Genomic DNA, 21344 nt, shown 5'->3' on the forward strand with positions numbered 1-21344 from the left:
CTAAGAACTTCGTATTAGTAATCACTACTGTTAGATAAACTCTTCAACCAAAGATTTGAAATTTGATATTGACAAATGTCACAAAGCTGCAGAGTTAGATAGTCATGTGTGTGTGTGTGTGTGTGTGTGTTGTTATTGACAGATGTCACAGAGCTGCAGAGTTAGATAGAGAGTGTGTGTGTGTGTGTAAAGGTATAGGAGTTTGTGTGTGTGGGTGTGGTGTATGTGTGTGTGTGTGTGTCAGGAGGCCATGTGATCTAGATCAGAGACAGTAAGCAGGCAAATTCAACATAAAACGCTGCATAGAGGGGCTCATCAGAGAATGTGGTGGTGAACGTGTGCAGGTGTGTGAGAGTATCAGAGGAGACCCTGTAGAAGGACAGAGTGCCGACCTCACGGTCCAGATACACTCCTACTCTTATGGAGCCTCTGGGGGGAGGTAATGGAAACTCATTTCCATTTTGCATGGCTATGTATTTGTCAGGGTAACAGTCCAGACACCAGGCCTTGGGAGAGGATCCGATCCATTCACTCCTGCTCATGCTCGTATAGGCCACTCCCACAGCAACATGCCCACGCCACTCACACTCCCAGTAGCAGAGTCCAGGCAGAGGCTCTGTGCTCAGCACCTGAGAACAGCCTACAAATCTGTCTGGGTCTTCAGGATACTTCTGCACATTAAAACGCGTCGCCTTCCTGTTCCCGTCAGACAGCAGGACATGTTGTTCAGCCGTGTTCGGGTCCAGTTTGAGCTCACAGGCAACTGTACACACAAACAACAAGTAGACAGCAAGTAGTTGATCATGACCAAATTGACCATGCTTTACAGTCTTCACAGTGTACTGTGGCTTGAATTCAGTGCATGGGGGCTGCAGACAGTTTTGACCAACGACCCACACACCCAACCACCCTGAAAAGGTGGCACACTTACACATCCAACCACCCTGAATGCACCGAATTCAAGCCACAGTACACTGTGAAGGTGGTAAAGCATGATGCACAATTCATGTTATGGGGATGTTTCTCATACTGTGGTGTTGGACCTATTTATCGCACACCAATGATCATGGATCAGTTTCAATACATTAAAATATTTGAAGAGGTCATGTTGTCTTATGCTGAAGAGGAAATGCCTTTGAAATGGGTGTTTCAACAAGACAATGACCCAAAACACACCAGTAAGTGAGCAAAGTCTTGGTTCCAGACTAATAAGATTGACGTTATAGAGTGGCCAGCCCACTTCCCAGACCTCAATCCTATAGAAAACTTGTGGGGTGACATCAAAAATGATGTTTCTGATGCAAAACCCAGAAATGCAGAGGAATTGTGGAATGTAATTCAATCATCCTGGGCTAGAATACCTGTTCACAGGTCTCAGTAGTTGGTCGACTCCATGCAACACAGATGTGAAGCAATTCTCAGAAATAATGGTAATGCAACTAGATATTAGTGCAGTGATTCAAAGTAAAGCAAAATCTTGAGACATTTTTCAGTTCATGCAGTAAATGTTTGAGTTTGTAAATGTAACAGGACAAGGTTCACGCCCTTTGTCTAGCCCGGTAGTTCCATTGCAAGTGGCTGTTGGCATTCAGAGGCAAGCCAATCAGCGTATAGGAGTGGCTATATCAAGTTCAACTTTTAATTAACGTTGTTCGTCCACCTGACTCCTGCCTTCACCGCAGGATTCCTTGTGCTGTTTTGGCCTCCTGCCAGCTGCGCATGGATCCAGTTACATTCCTGGTAGGTTATTGTGGCATTGCGTTTGTAGTAACTTTTCCGGTATCATGTAGGCCTAGTATAGTTAACTCAAACTTTGGGGTTTTAGAACTGCTGTCGGTCGCAGAACATGGGCCTTATTACCGACCTCATCTGATTGGTATGCAATTTTAACTGTCGTCAAAATAATATGTAGCTTGCGTAGGTTTTAATTGTATCTTTTTCGAGTAGCAGAGCTTGGCGGTAACACAAGGAGCGGCAACATCAAGGCTACTTTGGTCCAAGTTCTGAACGCTGCTGTTTTGTCTGCACCCAAGTTGTGTTGGTCTATTTTACATGTTTGTTGTTTTTGTTTACTGTATGTTTGCATTCCACACGGGAGAAGAACTGTACACCGGATGCTCTCGTCCAGCGTTATAATGTCTGTTAAAGGGGCCTTGAACGCCCTGTGTGTTAAGTGTCAATAGAAGCTGTGGTTGTGAACTGAATTTGAGTTTCCAATTGAGAATGGACATTAACCAGAAGAGTACACAAGCCTAGTAGCCTGCGTCATGCCAACGTGCGAGAAGAGCATTAGGCCTTGCTGTATAAGATACGATATTCATCCCACTAGTATTTGTGAGTGCATGTACTGTGTATTGTGTGTATTATGATTAGTGGCTCCTTCTTCGATCTTTCTCTCTCTTGCTGGACAGGAGCTGCAGGCCATCTGGAGTGGCGGGCTATCTCAAGGTGATGGCGTCCCTTCACTTTTCCTGCTGTGGTGCATCTGAGTATTTGGTATTGACATGTTCACGTGTGGTGTGTCTTTAGACCCTCTACTCTGATATACTCTCCAGCCCTGCTCCTAGCTCTTCCCGTCCTTGTAGTCTACTGAGCACATTCTGGTCTGTGTGCGTGTGTGTGTGTGTGTGTGTGTGTGTGTGACTGTGTGTGTGTGTATACATGTGTGTCCAGGCCTTGTAGGCCATTTGTGTCAGTGCCTTAGTAGTTAGGTTCTGACTGTCTGGAGAGAACCTACTCCCTGTACATTTTTAATGAATGTAAATAAATACAGAGTTTATTTTTTGGAACCACGCCTCTGGTTTTCTGTGACCACGAACCTGTGTTGCCTGGTTGGGCTTCAGGTAACAAATTATAGTCCAATTGATTGAAGTTGACAGCTCGCAAAAGAGAGAACTTACCACTTGCCACACTGCCACTGCTGTCTTACCCACTCCAAAGTACACCCGAGGCAAATTTCAGACAATCAATGTAAATGTCTGTGTTGATAGAATAGTGTTAGAAATAAAACTACCCTTGAAAACTACCCTCGCATATTGCAATAGTTATACTTTGTTCCCTGAAGTTGGTAGTAGGCATATAAGCAACGGCAGCGGCGGACTGATATTACTACTTGGCTACTACTAGGTGTCCCGATTGGAGTGGGCTTCTCTGTTTACTTTTTGGTGCAGTACTGCTAACCGGAGCAAGTATAATTCCGCCGCTGCTAAGAAAGTAGTCCCTCAAAATGTAATGCATTCATTGAAATGCAAGGATAGAATAATGGTAGAAATAAAACTATCAACATAGACATTTACATCGATAGTCTGGCGTTATAATTTATTTTCCTCGGGTGTACTGTGGAGTGGGTAAGACTGTTTTTAGTGCAGGCTAACACGGAAATGAGGTCATATGTCCAAAATCCTGAACTACTTGTACATTGTTGCAAACTAACCTGAAATAACATACATTCAGCAACTTTGTGGTAGTCTGCTACTTCTAGCAAAACTATGGTAGGTTAGTTTATCAACTGTCTCTGGTTCTAGAGCTTTTGAACAGGTGGCTGTGCACAAGAGCTTTGCTGAGACAGTGACAGATCACAAACAAAGTTATTTTTTTTCTCTTTGTTTCGTTGGAAAATACAATGCCAATGTCGGAATGTTAGGAAGACATGTAGATCAGGGGCGGGCAACATATTTCCCCACATGACAAACTGGGACTGTTGAGGAAGGCCAGACCCAAAATACCGAATTTAAGTCTGAACTCAATTCTGTTAAATTCTATTCTGTTATTGTATAACATTAAGTAAATCGTTTTGGTTACTACTCGTAAGAACAGATGAAAATGAAACTATGTCCAGTATTTAATCCTCATTCTCAAAAAATATTTTTTGACATTTACGGTACATGTTTTTTTTTTTGTTTCAGTTTTCAAAGACTGATACAAAAAAGTAGTACCATATCTATATAATTAGGCTAGGCCATGAAAATGTGAAGGAGCACAACCATAGGCCTGTGCCACCATTTAATCAACACTCAGCAATATTTCAAAGACCATCATTAAATTACTCTATGCAGAATCAGACTATGACAATGTGCAGCAGACGATAGTAGGCTACAGTATGTCATTAGTTAATCAACATTCACAAAGAGAACTATTCTGAAAATGTAGGCTGTGTTTTTGCTTTAACGTTATACAGTACACAAAACTGTGATTGGTCAACTCGCCCTGTGTGTTGAGCCGGCTGCTTCAAGCAACCTGTGGGTAGTAGGCTAGCATTATACTAGTTTGCTAACATAAACTTTGCAAATAAACTCAGACATATTTTGGTTACATTGATGGGGTTATCCGACTGTAAACTGTCTATCTGTCAGTAACGTTGAAATGAACACTTCGTATCGCCAACGAGCAGCAGTAGGAGTTCGACATTCTGACAACTGTTGCGGTGGTGAGCAATACAGACACAGGAGACACAAAACTTTGAAATGTTTACGCCAAGATAAAGGCAACTGCATTGTGTCGACGCAGAACCATAAACTTCACCAGCACATCAGTGAGGGTGTTTACGTCGTATGCCTCCACGCACAAATGTATGGGCGTAAAAATAGCAGTCGCTTTCAAAATAAAAGCAAAGATATTGATTTGCATGCATTATCTCTATGCTAGGCCCTTGACTACTCTTTTTTCACTGACCTTATGCGGGCCGGTCAGGGAAAGGCCACAGGCCGGATATGGCCCGCGGGCCGTATGTTGGCCATGTCTGATGTAAATAGATAGATATATAGATAGATACTTTATTGATCCCCAAGGGGAAATTCAAGATGTAGCTTGTAGAAAATGGGTTCATAACTTACATCGCTGAATGTAGGGCAATTCAGCAGATGAATCCAAGAAAGTTTTTCTTTGCATGCCAAAGACGACGCTGTATTTCACAAATGTCCCTATCCGGTCACCGTTATTACAGTGCATGAAAATGCACTGTTCTATCCGAAGTCTTCTTCTTATTACAGTGCATGAAAATGCACTGTACTGTTCTTCCTAGGCTTCTTCTTCTTCTTCTTCTAACGCATTTAATGCAGCTTCAACCGTTTAACGTAGAAACTTCATTCAAACTATGTTACGTAGGTCTTACTTAGGACATGGGTGCTATGTATTTTTCAGCTTTGTAACTTTTATACTTTTTAAACTATTAATTAAAAACTGTTCAAAATTTCCCCATAGACTTAACATGGGCTGATGACATCACAATAGAGCCGTTAAGCAATTAGAATCCTATGGCAGGTGTTCAGGCCACCTGTCCCAACTGCCATTCTCAGGCTTTAAGCACACAAACTGGCCCTATTAAGACTACACATCCTGTTAAACTGCTTCCTCTGCCAAAAACTGTTTCAAAATAAAAGTCCTCACTACAATATTTCACTGTCTAACCCTTTAAACTACTGAACTTTTTAACTGTTCAGCCATTGTAACTGTTACTTATCATCAACTATGACTCCTACCCACTGTAGCTAGTTAGCATGGTTAGCATAGTTAGCATGTTAGCATTGTTAGCATTTTTAGCTACTAAAATGATTAGCTAAGTTAGCTAAGAAACATGGTTAACATAATTAGCATGCTAGCATGTTAGCATGCTAGTTAGCATAGTTAGCATAACTGCTAAAAATGATTAGCTAAGTTAGCTAAGTCACATGGTTAGCATAGTTAGCATGCTAACATGTTAGCATGCTAGTTAGCATAGTTAGCATAACTATTAAAAATGATTAGCGAAGTTAGCTAAGTCACATGGTTAGCATAATTAACATGTTAGCATGTTAGTTAGCATAGTTAGCATAACTAATAAAAATGATTAGCTAGGTTAGCTAAGTTTTATGGTTAGCATAGTTAACATTTTAACATTGTTAGCATGTTAGTTAGCATAGTAACTTGGTTATCATTATTATCTTTGTTAACATAGTTAGCATAACTATTAGCAAACATTAGAGCCATTCTAACTGTCAGTTATCGTCAACTATCTACCTAAACAATTTAACCATTTAAACTATCCACCTATTTAACTGTTCAGTCATTCCAACTATATTAAACCTAATCTATCTAGCAACCAATATAGTTTGTTTTTACTCTTTATGATATTTTATATCATATTTTTGCATTTTCATGCACTGTATTTCCTTCAGGAAATGCTTTTCTAGTTATTATTATTCTTCCCACCAAATTTCTGCATCTAATTCAGCTTTAACCGCTTAACGTAGAAACTCCGTTCAAACTTTGTAACATAGGTCTTGAAAAGGACACTTGAGGAATGTATTTTTCGTTCTTGTAAACTTTATACCTTTTGAGATATTAACATAAATCAAGCTTATTTTTCCCCATAGACTTTGCATTGGCACTATGACATCACAATGGGCTAATCAAACTGATTTGGACCTGTATCAACTGACAGCTGTTCAATTAGGCCCCCTCACAGAGCCAATTAACGACTTAGAATGCAATCAACTGCACCTGTGCGCTCTCACTGACTGCAGCAACTTCAATGGAACCTCTTCTCTGTGTCTCTCTCCATTGAACTGGACTTTTGTTTTCTGGATAGCTCACTTTTGTTTTCTTTCACTTCTTTTTTTCACATCATCCATTAAACTATGTCTATCAACATCCATTAAACTATGTCTATCAACATCCATTAAACTATGTCTATCAACATCCATTAAACTATGTCTATCAACATCCATTAAACGATCTACCTATGCACATCTATTAATTCACTGTAAAATGCACTGTACTGTTCTTCCAAAGTCTTCTTCTTATTAGAGTGCATGCAAATGCACTCTACTGTTATCCTTATTACAGTGAATGAAAATGCACTGTACTATTCTTCCAAAGTATTCAGTGCTCGAATTACGTGGCAGCCAGAGGGAGCCGAGCTCCCTTAGAGTGAGGACTGGCTCCCATGAAAACAACAAAGTCAAAAATCTGAGGGGTCTCTCATATCTGAAGGTGTTTGGCATTGTAATTTAATCTTAAACAACGCTCATTATCCATCCCTGTGCGATCTCTTACCATTAAAGACGTTATATTAAAATATAGGCTACTACTATACCCCACGCTCTTGAGCGCAGCATGACTGCACTTCACCACCAAACCACTAGACTGAGAAAACTGCATACGATCGATTTGACAGTACTCGCAAGTCCGAAGAAGTCACCCTGCTTTGATGCGAGTGTTTTGTCTATTTACATAGGCGTTCATTGGGCTAGGCTACATGGTTTTATATATGCTGAAAAAGTCCTGTTCCGGAAAGTTCCCAGATATTTTGAAACACCTGTTAGCAATCACTGGCAGAATATTCAATGGCTACCTGACAACATCTCAGTGCCAATTCCAAAATTGTTCATCTATTTATTTCCACGGTTCAACACACGAGACGACTGAACACCCAGGTGTTAATATCACTATGTGTACATTAGCCTATAATACTAGAACATAGTTTGGCTGCAATGGCTTTATTAATGTCTGCCAGTTAGTGCATTTTCCCTGTGTATAAGTTAAAGACTACATGCATTATTGTGTTTGACAATGATGATAGCCTATCTGAGATGGTGGCCTGGTTCAAATGAGTTACGTTGTGAAATTGAGAATGGCACTCAGAATAAATTGTTTAGTCTAGTTCTTTGTATTATGAAATTGAAATGAAATATGGACTAATGCAATCAATAATATATTGATATTAATTAAAAGAAATCCATTTATATGAAAAATCCCTGTCTGTTGTGTGCATGTTAGGGCTGTCACTATCCGATTAAGCATTCAGATGTGACGTGAACAGGCTTGGAATTTCACCGTTCTGGGGGCAAGGTCCCTTGGCCTTCAGTTGGGCATATTTGGTGGAGGGCACAAAGGCCACATGTCAGGGCACCAAGGCCAAAGTTACTATACAGTAAAAACTATACAGTAGTAGCATATAAAAATGATCAAAGTTGTATTTAGCCTATTCACTGCAGTAGACCTGACCATCACTGTATGAAACATTACAAAAACATGAAACATGACTATTACATGACTATATTACATAGAACTGTAAATCATCTGATCATCTAATAATTACAGATATCTAGGCTATATATAACATTTATTTTATATTTGGCCTGCTATGAAATCATGTATTGAATAATTTAAGCACAGCTCAGCTTTAAGAAACTCAAATAGCCTAGATGCATGCTTTGTGATCATAAGGCTACTTTCACAAACTCTTAGTCAGCTGTCCTCTGATTTACCAATATCTATGCGATATTTGTGACATTTATTTTGTATTTGGCCCGTTATGAAATCATGTGGAACAATTTAACCACATTGTAAAACTTAAAGCCCAAATTTGGAGACATCCATGCATGTCGAAATTTACTGCAAATTCAAAACTGGATTACTCTGGAACGGCTAACTGTACAGGGGACTAAGTATAAGTATAAGTATAGGTATTTATATACTCTTTTGATCCCGTGAGGGAAATTTGGTCTCTGCATTTAACCCAATCCGTGAATTAGTGAAACACAGCACACAGTGAGGTGAAGCACACACTAATCCCGGCGCAGTGAGCTGCCTGCAACCACAGCGGCGCTCGGGGAGCAGTGAGGGGTTAGGTGCCTTGCTCAAGGGCACTTCAGCTGTGGCCCACTGGTCGGGGCTCGAACCGGCAACCCTCCGGTTACAAGTCCAGAGTGCTAACCAGTGGGCCACGGCTGCCCACGACTGCTTTACACCTTTGTGTTCGGTAAGGTCTGCTGTTTATTCTGATATATGGTTTGTCATGTGTTAAATGAAGGGTTCGTGAAGTATAAGAGATGAATGGGTAGGGAGATCATGGACGCAAAACCTTCAGTAGAATGTATGATTAAATTGAATTATATTATTTACTTTTCTCGCGAACCGTTCAACAAAGTGGCTAAAATCGTTTAAAAGCTGAAAAAAAGCTCTTTCATGTGAAATTTATGATGTCTATGTGATGATGAGTAGGCTACTTCGTAAGTAGTTCAACTGAGAAGAATGGGTGAATTTGGACACACTTTCTTTCTTGCGCTGTCACTTTCTCCACTGCATTTGCGCTGTGAATGCTAAGATTATTTTGACAGGCCACAGGCTAAATAAAAATCGCTAGGAAGCAAAGCAGAATATTGAAAGAAGGGGGCACCAAGGCCACCGTGGCCTGTAAACCTCTGATTTTCAAAGGGGCATCACGGCCAACGCAAAAAAGGCTCACGGCGGCCATGGCGTCGCCGCCGTGGCCGAAAATTCCTACCCTGGACGTGAAATATCCGTATTCGAATATGTATAAACGATTCATTTTTTAAAGAGCAATGTTGTGTAGCGCATTTTTTATATAGTTATTTAGTATGTTAGACCTCATACATGTGCCTTGCTTGGCACACACGTTAAACCTAGCCGTGCGCAAGGGACTAGAGGTGAGGGTCGTTGAAACTGCCCTTTCTCGTCTTAAACAGACGGCAGCTCATTTTGGAAAGTCTCCCGCTCACTACTGCCTGTTGGAGGCAAAGCAGGAGCTTCTGGGCCTAAAAAAGGAGAAACTTATTAATGATTGCATCACGAGATTGAAAAACACAACCTACGACATGATCTGCCGGGCCTCCGAACATCAGGCAGCCGTGGCCGCAGTAATTTTTGAAAAAAAAAAATGTCCCACTTAGAGTTAAGCACGTCGGAGTGGACTGTGGTTGAGCAACTTAAGGACACTTTGAAACCATTCAAAATTGCTACTCAGGCCCTCTCCACCGATGCCTACTCTACAGCATCTGCGGTCCTACCTCTTCAACATATTATGCTGTCTCAGCTTAACATTCCTGACGCAACACAGAGAGCAGCTATCAAAGAAGTGAAAGGTAGGCTGGTGTAGGTCTTCTATTCATTTTAGCAGAGGCTAAAGCTTAACATGACCAGCCTAAGTTCCGAAGCTTATTAATATAACCTATCAAAATATGACAGTTAATAACATGAGCCAAAAACAAAACAATTAGTGTCAGTCAATCATTGATTAATTCATTTTATTATTTCCATTCTTCTTAGCAAAGATGATCGACAATTTCAAAGCGCGCTACAGTGAGAACAACCCTGAATGGATGCTTCTCAATAAAGTGGCTCTTCTGGACCCCCGGTTCAGCCGCTTGGTTCATCTGGGCAGAAACACCTTGTAATTGAAAGCTTATCTCAGGAGCGGAGGGAAGCTGAGATTGACGGCGACTGTGCGCAAGAGATTGAAGACGTGGCTCTGCCGGCCTTAGGTGCCATGGGAAGCTTGTTTGGGGACATATATAACTCTATCGACTCGGACACACGTACCAATAATGGTATCCAGGAGCTTAAAAACTACATGACTGAACCTTCTCTCCCTGCAGACAGTAACACGCTGCATTGGTGGAGGGACACGGGCTGCAAAAAATACCCGCTTCTGTCAACATTGACGCGCAAATACCTGTGTGTGCCAGCCACGTCTGTGCGCTACAAACGCGTGTTCTCCTCCGCAGGTAACATCGTGTCGCCTTTAGGCTATGCGCGGGATGTGGCAACGTTTTATGAGATAGAGAGACCCCCTTAAAGACAACAAGATCATTTGAGCCCTGAAAGTATTCTTATTAAACTTCTTCTTCTAACGCGTTTAATGCAGCTTCAACGTAACAAATACGTTGGTCTTGCTTAGGACATGTGTGCCATGTATTTTTCATTACTTTTATACTTTTTAAACAATTAATTAAAAACTATTCAAAATTTCCCGATACCCTAGCAACAGCCTAGAAACAGCCTAGTAACCATGTCAAATACCCTAGCAACAGCCTAGCAACCACTTCACAGTTACAACCTAGCAACCAATATAGCAACCAATGAGATTAACCTAGCAACAAGCATAGCAACGTAATAGGCGGGCCAGAGGCCAGTATTCAGATTGTTAAGATAGGGCCCAGAGAGTTGTTGACTCATGGGGAGCATACCTATGTTCCCCGGGTCCTATGTTCCCCTCTTAGTATGGGACTGGGGAACATAGGACCCTTTTTTAAAACCCTAACTATAATCCTAACCCCGAGCTGGGAACATAGGACCTGGCGAACATAGGGATGACCCCGACTCATGCAAACTAGCTGCGAGTCTGACATTAGAAATGAACTAAGACATATACAGCATCTTTCAACCGTAAAAAGTAGCACATTCAATAAATACACTACAGAACTAGATGTACCGCAGAGCAGTACAAAATATGACCGCCGCCTAGTCCAGCAAATTTTTTTCACGCTTGTCAAATTGTGTTCATTTATTACTTTGTTCCTTTTTTGTGTGTTTGTAATTGAGTGTGTGCAGAGTGTGTGGTTGTTTTTGTGTATATGTGTTTTGTGTGTGTTATTTGTGTGTATGTGTGTGTGTGTGTGTGCTTGTGTTTATGTATGTAGGTTTGTATGGGTGCATGTGTGTGTGTGCATGTGTGTTTATGTGTTTGTGTGCGTGTTTGTGCGTGTCGTGTGTGTGCATGTATGTGTGTGTGCATGTGTAGTGTGTGTGTGTTTACGTGTCTTTGTGTGTGTGTGTTTTTATGTGTGTGTGCATATGTGTGTGTCTTTATGTACAGTGGGCATTACTTTGAAATGGCCACTTCAGTCGTGCATTACGCGTCGTGAAGCTGCGTGAAACTTTAGTACCACTTTCAGCCACTGTACATCGCTCTGTCAGTAGCCTGCCTGCCGCCCCTTCTGAAAAAGCAGGAGGCTACCGTTAAACATAATTGTTGCCGAGAGGAATCCCTACGAATTCAATAACAAAATAAATCATGCATAATTAAACATTACCTCGATTTAGGCTACTTGGGTATGGCTTAAGGCTTGGCTACACAGTGGTAATGAAAATTGAAATCTACTTCTGATAGCCTACCGGTGCCACTCCACAAAATGAAAAAATATAGGTAACACTTTACTTGACGGGTGAGTTCATGACACATTCATAGCAACTGTCATAAACTGCACATAAAGCATTCATGACTGTTTCATGAGACATGACTCAACATTCATACCAAACCTTTTATGAATGTGGAAGACAGAACAATGACAACTTGTCAAAATAAAAGTCCAACAATCGCAAAGCAGCATTGCTGTTTTTCTCTCCAGCCTTTGTAAATATTTCATGAATATCTTATGAAGTCTACATTGAATGTCACTTTACTATACAAGTTGTGAAGTATTCATAATCACTGAATTTAACACTGGGAGGTAAACTAGACTACATTCAGCTGACCCATATTTGTGTAACCTGGAACGGTTGGACATTCCCAGTAGCAAAAGATGAGAAATCATCTGCAAAGGTATCATAAAACAAATACATTTTTATGAAACAAAAATTATTTGCTTGACCATGTTCTGTCGTTTTGGCACTGGACTAGTAACCTGACTCTCGCCAGATGAATTTCGTTCCGCCTAGCTCCACTTACATCCATCTGGGATCGCTTCCATTGGGAGTGATTTCGGCACCAGATTTTATGGTAGAGCCAATCAGGACTCAGGGCGAGTTTCATAGATGTGGGAGTTTTCAGGGAGTTTCATAGATGTGACGTAGTGGAGACGCGATTGTGAGACTGTTTTGCGGCTCGCATCAAGGAGGCAAGTATCATCAGTATCACGGGTTGGCTTCGATGTCAGTGGTTAAAGTAGCACGTCAATAAAGATGATGGACAAGTGGCTTATCCAATCATATGCAAGGATTTTTGATAAGGCCCAGCCTTCTGAAACACCTCTCCAATGGAGCGATCCCAGATGGATGAGTGGAGCTAGGCGGAACTGTAACGTCCATTCCTGCGTTACTCTGGATATCTCTAATATATTGACTTATTGTTTCCATAGGCATGCAGTGATTGCTTATTGAAAATATAGATTAGCCTAGACACATTATTTTATTGTAGAGATATGCGCAGGACAGAGCACGCATTCTCTCCCTCAAACAGGTTGGCTCAGCCCTTTGCACTTTGTTCAAAATTGATGCATTCAAGTTAACTTTGCAAAGTTAGTGTTATAGCCTACTTATCACAACGTTGTTACAGGAACTACTTGTTTAATTTGCGGAGGGCGAAGAGAAAGCACCTTTTTGATAATTGAGCCAGTAGAGAAATAACTGTTCAGAACTAATCTGTAGCCTAGGGTAGGCTTCTGCAGAAAACAATGTTGTTGCCGATTTAATACTATCTAGCGACATTTTTAACAGGCTTTAAATACTTATCAACTATGACCCAAGTTTTGGTTTAAGAATTTTTGCCCTACTTCTTGACTGCAATGTAGTCAATTGCACGACGGAGTATTAGGGCCACATGAAGAAAAATATTTTTGCCATGACAAGATTAAACTGACCCATGTTTTGGTTTCGAGAATAAAGTTAAATGTAATGTCGACTTTAATCTTGACTGCAATGTAGTCAATGTCGACATTAAACTCGACATTTCGAGAATAAAGTTGAAATGTAATGTCGACTTTAATCTCAATGTATCGACTTTAAAGTCGCCATGTCGACATTAAACTCGTCATTTCGAATAAAGTTGAAATATCGTTAATGGACTTTAATCTCGGCGATGTCGACATTAAACTCAACATTTTGAGAATAAAGTTAGTTTGGAGAGAGAACGACCGCTCGGGACGATTGAAAGGGAGGACGAATTAAACATTCCAGTTTTCTTCGACTGCAACAATGATTAGACATAGGCCTATATCATGTGAACAAAACATAAAACATTAACCTCCGTTGCTCAGCCAATACTTTCCTGTAGGTCCTTATCACGGATTACAGGCGATAAATGCGATGGTCAAAAGTAGCCTAAACGTCATTAGCGGTTTAATTATTTATTGTAGGCCTATTAAAGAGTGTTTTTCATCTAAAGGTTCAACTTCATGCTTATGCACTAGACTAGGCATACTAGGCGCTCTCCCCAATCCTAGAATTGCACATTGCTTGTTTGTAATGGATGCAAAACAGCCTATTGCTGAATGTCTAGGGACGAATGAAGCTGTCCTCCTCCCGACTACCCCATGTACTAGTAGCCTACATGCGCACATATGCACATGACATATGCACACATAGTGCATAAATAAAGTATACATGCACACATATTCCCTCACGGGATCAAAATAGTATATATGCTTAGGCTATAGGCCTACCTCTGTTTAGGCTATAGCCTCCTATGTTTATTGCAGGTGAGACATGGAAAAGCAGTTTTAGAGAAATTAGTTAACCTATGGAGAGTGACGGCCTGTGGTTCATGAAGGGCAGTTATTTGAATGTGCGGTGGCCTTACCCACGTAAAACAGAGTGAAATAGCATTTTGTATAGAAACATTATATCATTGGATACATGTATTATTCTAGCTATATAGCCTAAACGGCATAGTGCATGGTATTTCCAACCGCGAGATACAGCACTTCACGATGACGGCAATGAGTAGTTAACAGACAAGACGCAATCTATCTGAATATCTGCAATCTAGCAATCTATCTGAAATAACACCTATTTGATTTGAAGCCCATTATTCATGTAACATATTGTGTGTTAGTGTAGGCTAGCTTAAACTGTGTATGCTATGTTTAAACTGTATTGCGAGTTTAATGTCAGCATGTCGACTTTAAAGTCGTCACGTCGAGGTTAAAGTAGATATGATATTTCAACTTTATTCTCGAAATGTCGAGTTTAATGTCGACATGGCGACTTTAAAGTCAACATGTCGAGTTTAATCTCGCCATGGCAAAAAAAAAAAATTCTTCATGTGTGGCCCTAATACTCCGTCGTACAATTGACTGCTTGACAGGTTATTTTTATTTTTCTGTACAATAAACAAATACATCTGCTTTATGCCACAGAATTACGCACTTGGCCAGCCTATAGAACGGGCACATTTTGGAGAGAATAGAGAATGTACGCACGCAAGAATCTGTAGGCTGTTTGTGGCGGGTTACCAGCAAACAGTGTTTAATGCATTAACTCAAGATGTCAAACGTTTTCTAAACAATAAAAACAGAAAGGATGCAGTGGCAGCAAATGTAGAAGAGTAATTTCCAGTGGAAGAACAAAATGCTGAATGAAGCCCAAAGCTATGAACGCATATCTGGAAAGTTGAAATTTTATGAAGATGGAAATGGTTGCGCTATAGGCTTAGTCAAATTTGCAAGAAGGAGACATAACGCGTGAGCATGCCACACTATCCACAGCTGTGGTAGCGGGGGCAGGAGGATTACGAATGCAGGTTTGCCCAAAATAGAGGCCTGTGGTTTGCACAGCCTACAGTAAGTAGGCTAAATAACAGACCCGCCACAATATGCGGTATGATGATTTTTTACAAGCAAGATGTTTTTGGTGCCCTACGCGCACTGCATGTCCTTAAAGGAACACGCCACCCAAAATCAGTAATAATATATGCTCTTACCTTAACTTTCACGAGTTGAGTCGTACCTCTCCCGCGTCGGTATGTGCACTCAAACACTCTGGCGCGCGGCGCGAATGTGTTAGCATGTTGCTATGCTATTAATCAAACACATCCACGTTTTCCCTACTTAAATACAGTTGCACAAGTAGTTGATTAAAAATGTTAGGGCACACAACATAAAAACGTGACGATTTTCCAAGCGAATAAACAGGAGAACTACAATGTCTGGTGCAATAGCACTTGGGAGTACTTCGACCTAGGTAGTAATATTAACTAGAAAAGCATTTCCTGAAGGAAATACAGTGCATGAAAATGCAAAAATAGCATGCTAATAATGTTAACTATGCTAACCCTGTGACTTAGCTAACCTAGCTAATCATTTTTAACAGTTATGCTAACTAGCATGCTAGCAATGCTAACATGCTAACTATGTTAACCATGTGACTTAGCTAACCTAGCTAAACATTTTTAGCAGTTATGTTAACTATGCTAACTAGCATGCTAACATGCTAACTATGCTTACCATGTTACTTAGCTAACTTAGCTAATCATTTTTAGCAGTTTTGCAAAAAATGCTAACAATGCTAACAATGTTAGCAATGCTAACATGATAGCTATGTGAACCATGCTAACTAGCTACAGTTGGTAAGATTCATAGTTGATGACAAGTAACAGTTGCAATGGCTGAACAGTTAAAAAGTTCAGTAGTTTAAAGGGTTAAATTGTTTAACAGTGAAATATTGTAGTGAGGACTTTTTGACTATTTTGAAACAGTTTTTGGCAGAGGAAGCAGTTGAACAGGATGTGTAGTATTAATAGGGCCAGTTTGTATGCTTAAAGCCTGAGACTGGCAGTTGATCCAACACACATATTGCACACTGCCCTCTCCCCACATACACAGCACACTATCCCATCTCCCCTGTCATCCCCCCAACACACACACCAAGACCCCTGGCAGTTGGGTTAGCCCCTTGAGCCGTGGATCTGCCCAAGGTTTCTTCCTTGGTAAGGGAGTTTTTCCTTGCCCCTGTTGCTCTTGGGTGCTCCTTGTTGGTGCCCCCCCAAATCCCAATCCTCCCCACCTTTTTTATGCAGCCCTTGCCACTTAATCTACTAAACCCCTCTTCTACTGCACTTTTTACCCCCATTAATGCACAAATAGGCTGACACCAGACATAATTTCACTGCATTTCTTACTTCCAGTAACTATATGCATGTGACAATAAACTTCCTTGTATCCTTGTATCCTTGTATCCTTGATCCAGGTGGCCTGAACACCTGCCATAGGATTCTAATTGCTTAACGGCCGTATTGTGATGTCATAATCATAATGTTAAGTCAATGGGAAATTTTGATTAGTTTTTAATTAATAGTTTAAAAAGTATAAAAGTTACAAAGACGAAAAATACAAAGCCCACATGTCCTAAGTAAGACCTACGTAACATAGTTTGAATGAAGTTTCTAAGTTAAACGGTTTTAGCTGCGTTAGAAGAAGAAGAAGAAGAAGAAGAAGAAGAAGAAGAAGAAGAAGAAGAAGAAGAAAAAGCCTTGCACTGTAATTAACACCTAATTGTAGATCCTATCCACCACAGAGTTTAGAATCCATTAGCAACATGCTAACACATTCGCGCCACGCGCCAGAGCGTTTGAGTGCACATAGGCCTACCGACGCGGGAGAGGTACGACTCAACTCGTGAAAGTTAAGGTAAGAACATATATTACTACTGATTTTGGGTGGCGTGTTCCTTTAAATAACAATGATCATCAGTAATATTCAACCATTATTTTGTGTAAATGGGCTATGCATTGGGGTAGACACCAGTGGCCATATTCACAAAGCCTTTTATCTTACCACTAGGAGTACTCCTAAATAGCAATAAAAGATTTTAGCTAGGAGTTTCTCTTATTAAGTTATTCACAAAGCCTTTCAGACCTACTCTTAGTAAGGAAAAATGACAACTCCTAAACTAAGAGTGAGTCTTCGTTGCTATGGATGACGTCATTACTCATGCATGAGCTTGACTGAAGTCATAGATATATATACTGACTAGATGTCGCCTTGACTACTGCTGTTCATTGGAACGAATGCGTCAATCGAGACGCCATCTTGCCGCGGTGGCCCACTCCTCTATAATGCATTAACGTCAATCTGAGCAAAGATCTAGCGAAAATAAAATCACCATAAATCGTCAAAATCTCAAGCAATTATCTAGTTTTTTGGGTTGTTCCAACTGACAGGTATGTATTTATGGTCGAGTCTAGAGAAAACTAAGCTTTTGACGATAATAAAGATATATTTTACCCGTCTAGCCCCATAGACTCCCATTCATTCTGCACTAGCTAGCGGCGGCCCCTAGAGGAACAATGAGTGAACTGCAACTAGGTTCGATACAATGAAAGTAAACAGACTCTCCGTAGAAAGGCTCTGGTTGAGGCCACATACCTCTCGTCTCGTTTACTCGTGTAAGTTGTAATCTTACCAGAAGTTGCTGTAGATCTGTAGAACATTTACTTCCGTGCTTCCGTCTGCTACTTCATACGCCAGTCGTTACTTTTTTAATCATGGGCCAATGCTATGGCCTAACAAGATGTAGCTTAATTCACAAATGACAAAGCCATGAGAAAAGTGATTTTCTTACGTTTCAACAACAACGAAATCGAGTTTGCCATCATTGTGAGTATTTCCCAAATTTGTCGCTAATCGCTAAAAAGGTTTTCTGTCGCTGGGGATGGCCAAACGTCGCTAAATAGGTAACACTGACAATACGGGAGAACTAGTTTAGAGCTTCAGATCCCCGCTACAAGATGGCGGCGGTGTTGACGCATGCTGAGAAGCTGAAGGCGACATCTAGTCAGTATATATATCTATGGACTGAAGTGACCACCTTGAATGGCTGATGATTGTAACGCGGGAATTCCAAACACCTCCCTTACGATGGTAAGTGACAGGTCTGAGAATGCGTGCGCTACACAAGGACGGAAGATGATGAATAACTGAATAAAAAGGCCTAGCCTAAATGAATTAAGAGTAAGGCAAAACAAATAGCCTAGTAGCCTAATTAAACATACGGATTGATGCAGTATCTTTGTAACATTATTAAATTAATCTGTTACTATGCCTACGTTTGCAAAGAGGAGAACATTTTAATTTGATTCACAATAAAGTTACATTTAATTTACATGTTGACAATGAGTAGCCTAGTTTTTGGTTGTTGTTGGTGGCGTTATTGCATGTTAGTTATGCCTATAATGCAAAATTGCTTCCTCGCAATTGGAAGCTCCTGTAGCCGCATAGGATTTCAAAGCATGTCTTTGAAAATAGGTTTTAATGAATAGGTCTTAGTGAGTTCACGAGTCCTCTAGAGCTTCTTTTAAGCTGTCCCAGAGGTGGAAAGTTGTGATTAGTTGGGGGCAGGGCGGATTAACAATTCATAGACCCTGGGCACAAATGTCTGATGGCCCCCCTGCCCCTCAGCCAACGTGAATCGGGCGGTCAGTTAATAGGCCTATATTGTGAAGATTTTTCTTGCCATCTAAGCAAGTACAGCTCGCTGCAGCCTGCGGGGAAGGCGAGGCTTGACATCAAGTCCCGCCCACATCCAACTCAGCCATGTTTTCTTTGCCTCGTCACTCCCCCATGCAGCTTTGGCTTTAGGCTATCTATCTACAGCCGGTAGCGAATTATATAGTATATTGTACAGTAACATAAATTAGTTTATTGTATGGCCCCCCATGAGCGAATTCCACAAAACTTGGCGTGCATTCAGAGGGTGTCATAATGATCCTAGACTTTCAATTTCGTGCAGTTTTGAAAATTTCAGCCAGAGATATTGTGATTACAACACCTAATTCTTTGCTTTTTAATTTTTAACTAGGTGGCGCTATACATGAATTGAGTGGTAATGGGATGGGTTGACATGGCCTTGAGATCAACATACAAAAAAAGGTGGTCCTCCTAGGCCCTACGGTTCTCAAGATATTCACAGAAAACTGTGTCTGGCCGCCTACAGGCCAGTTGGTGTACAGTAACATAAATTAGTTTATTGTATGGCCCCCCATGAGCGAATTCCACAAAACTTGGCGTGCATTCAGAGGGTGTCATAATGATCCTAGACTTTCAATTTCGTGCAGTTTTGAAAATTTCAGCCAGAGATATTGTGATTACAACACCTAATTCTTTGCTTTTTAATTTTTAAAATGTGTGCATATGGAATGGGTTAACATGACCCTGGAGGCAAACATACACAAAAAAATGGTCATCCTAGGCCCTAACGGTTCTCAAGATATTCACAGAAAACTCTGTTGGTGTACGGTCACTAAATGTACACATAAATTAATTTATTGTATGGCCCCCCCATGAACAAAAGTCCACGAAACATGGCATGCATTCAAAGGGTGTCATAATGATCCTAGACTTTCAATTTCGTGCAGTTTTGAAAATTTCAGCCAGAGATATTGTGATTACAACACCTAATTCTTTGCTTTTTAATTTTTAACTAGGTGGCGCTATACATGAATTGAGTGGTAATGGGATGGGTTGACATGGCCCCTTAAGATCAACATACAAAAAAAAGGTGGTCCTCCTAGGCCCTACGGTTCTTGAGATATTCACAGAAAACTGTGTCTGGCCGCCTACAGGCCAGTTGGTGTACAGTAACATAAATTAGTTTATTGTATGGCCCCCCCATGAACGGAATTCCACAAAACTTGGCGTGCATTCAGAGGGTGTCATAATGATCATACACTTCCAATTTTGTGCAGTTTTGACCATGTTAGGTCACAGATACCTGCGATGACAACACCTCATTTTTACTTTTTTGTTTTTAACTAGGTGGCGCTATACATGAAATGAGTGGTTATGGAATGGGTTGACATGGCCCCTTGAGATCAACATACAAAAAGGTGGTCCTCCTAAACCCTACGGTTCTCGAGATATTCACAGAAAACTGTGTCCGCCCTACCCTCCTTTTGGGGGTCCAGTCCAGCGGGGGGGCTACAGATCAAAACGAAAAACAATGGTTCCATGCTATTCTTGTGGGGCTACATGCCCACCAAGTTTCGTGCACCCCGGTCTTTCAGTGTCCCGGGAATCCTTGACGGAAATTTGGCCATGCGAAAAAGAAGAAATAAAAAATCTGACTAAACCTGCACGGCGGTCATCTGACTAAACCTATATGACGCTTCGCGGCGGTCATCTGACTAAACCTATATGACGCTTCGCTGCGCGGCGGTCATCTGACTAAACCAATATGACCTGCGCGGCGGTCATCTGACTAAACCTATATGACGCTACGCTTCGCTGCGCGGCGGTCATCTGACTAAACCTATATGACACTTCGCTTCGCGGCGGTCATAATAATATCATAGAAACTTACTTAGATGTACTGGGATGGTTGTTACATGTGGATCTTACAGCTAAAGGAAAGCCCTTTTTAATGATGGAAATTGTATATTAAGTGTTGTAAAGATTAAGACAAACTTACATGTTTTAACTGGGTTTGTTACATGTGGATCTCTCAACAATGCCTTGTGATACCACTGGACAGATGCTCCTGGGTACTCTGGGGCAGATATGAAACTGATGACTTTGTGCTTGAGGGATGCTTGGTTAAAGACATCACGTGCATAATCTAGGACCTCCTTCACTTCTGGTCTCCTGTACCAGGGAAGATCATTTTCCTCTCTTGGGTCCTGTTCAGGTGTGCTACAGATGGTGGAACCACTCTTGAAGTTCTCAGCTGCCTGTGATATTTGGTCCAGGTATGGTTCTTTATAACTCAGAGAGTTGAAGCTGAACACAAAAGCATCAGTCACATCTGGGTCCATTAGGACGGAGTCGAGCTCAGGGCCAGGAGGTTTAGTGTCAGACTTCAGTTTTTTTATGTTCATTGTGACAACATTGATCTCAGACTCTTTTCCATTTTTT

General features: G+C 41.0%; 1 protein-coding gene across 1 annotated transcript; it reads right to left on the reverse strand.

Annotated features, from left to right (window-relative positions):
• Positions 1–257: 257 nt before the first annotated feature.
• Positions 258–21333, reverse strand: LOC125297677 (stonustoxin subunit alpha-like). The gene is made up of 2 exons (XM_048248117.1): positions 20902–21333; positions 258–763 (listed from the first exon to the last, which is right to left on the reverse strand). The coding sequence occupies exons 1-2, from the start codon at positions 21305–21307 to the stop codon at positions 258–260; spliced, it is 912 nt and encodes a 303-aa protein (XP_048104074.1). The 5' UTR covers positions 21308–21333.
• Positions 21334–21344: the final 11 nt, after the last annotated feature.

Source organism: Alosa alosa, chromosome 7 (genome assembly GCF_017589495.1).
Source record: "Alosa alosa isolate M-15738 ecotype Scorff River chromosome 7, AALO_Geno_1.1, whole genome shotgun sequence".
Lineage (NCBI taxonomy): Eukaryota > Metazoa > Chordata > Actinopteri > Clupeiformes > Clupeidae > Alosa > Alosa alosa.

What these genes read in the sequence shown, in the direction of transcription:
- LOC125297677 (XM_048248117.1), bottom strand. Translation starts at nt 21,307, where the DNA reads ATGAACATAAAAAAACTGAAGTCTGACACTAAACCTCCTGGCCCTGAG. An exon ending in AACAAACCCAGTTAAAACAT is followed by an intron (nt 764 to 20,901) that starts GTAAGTTTGTCT and finishes TTGTGTGTACAG; the next exon opens with TTGCCTGTGAGCTCAAACTG.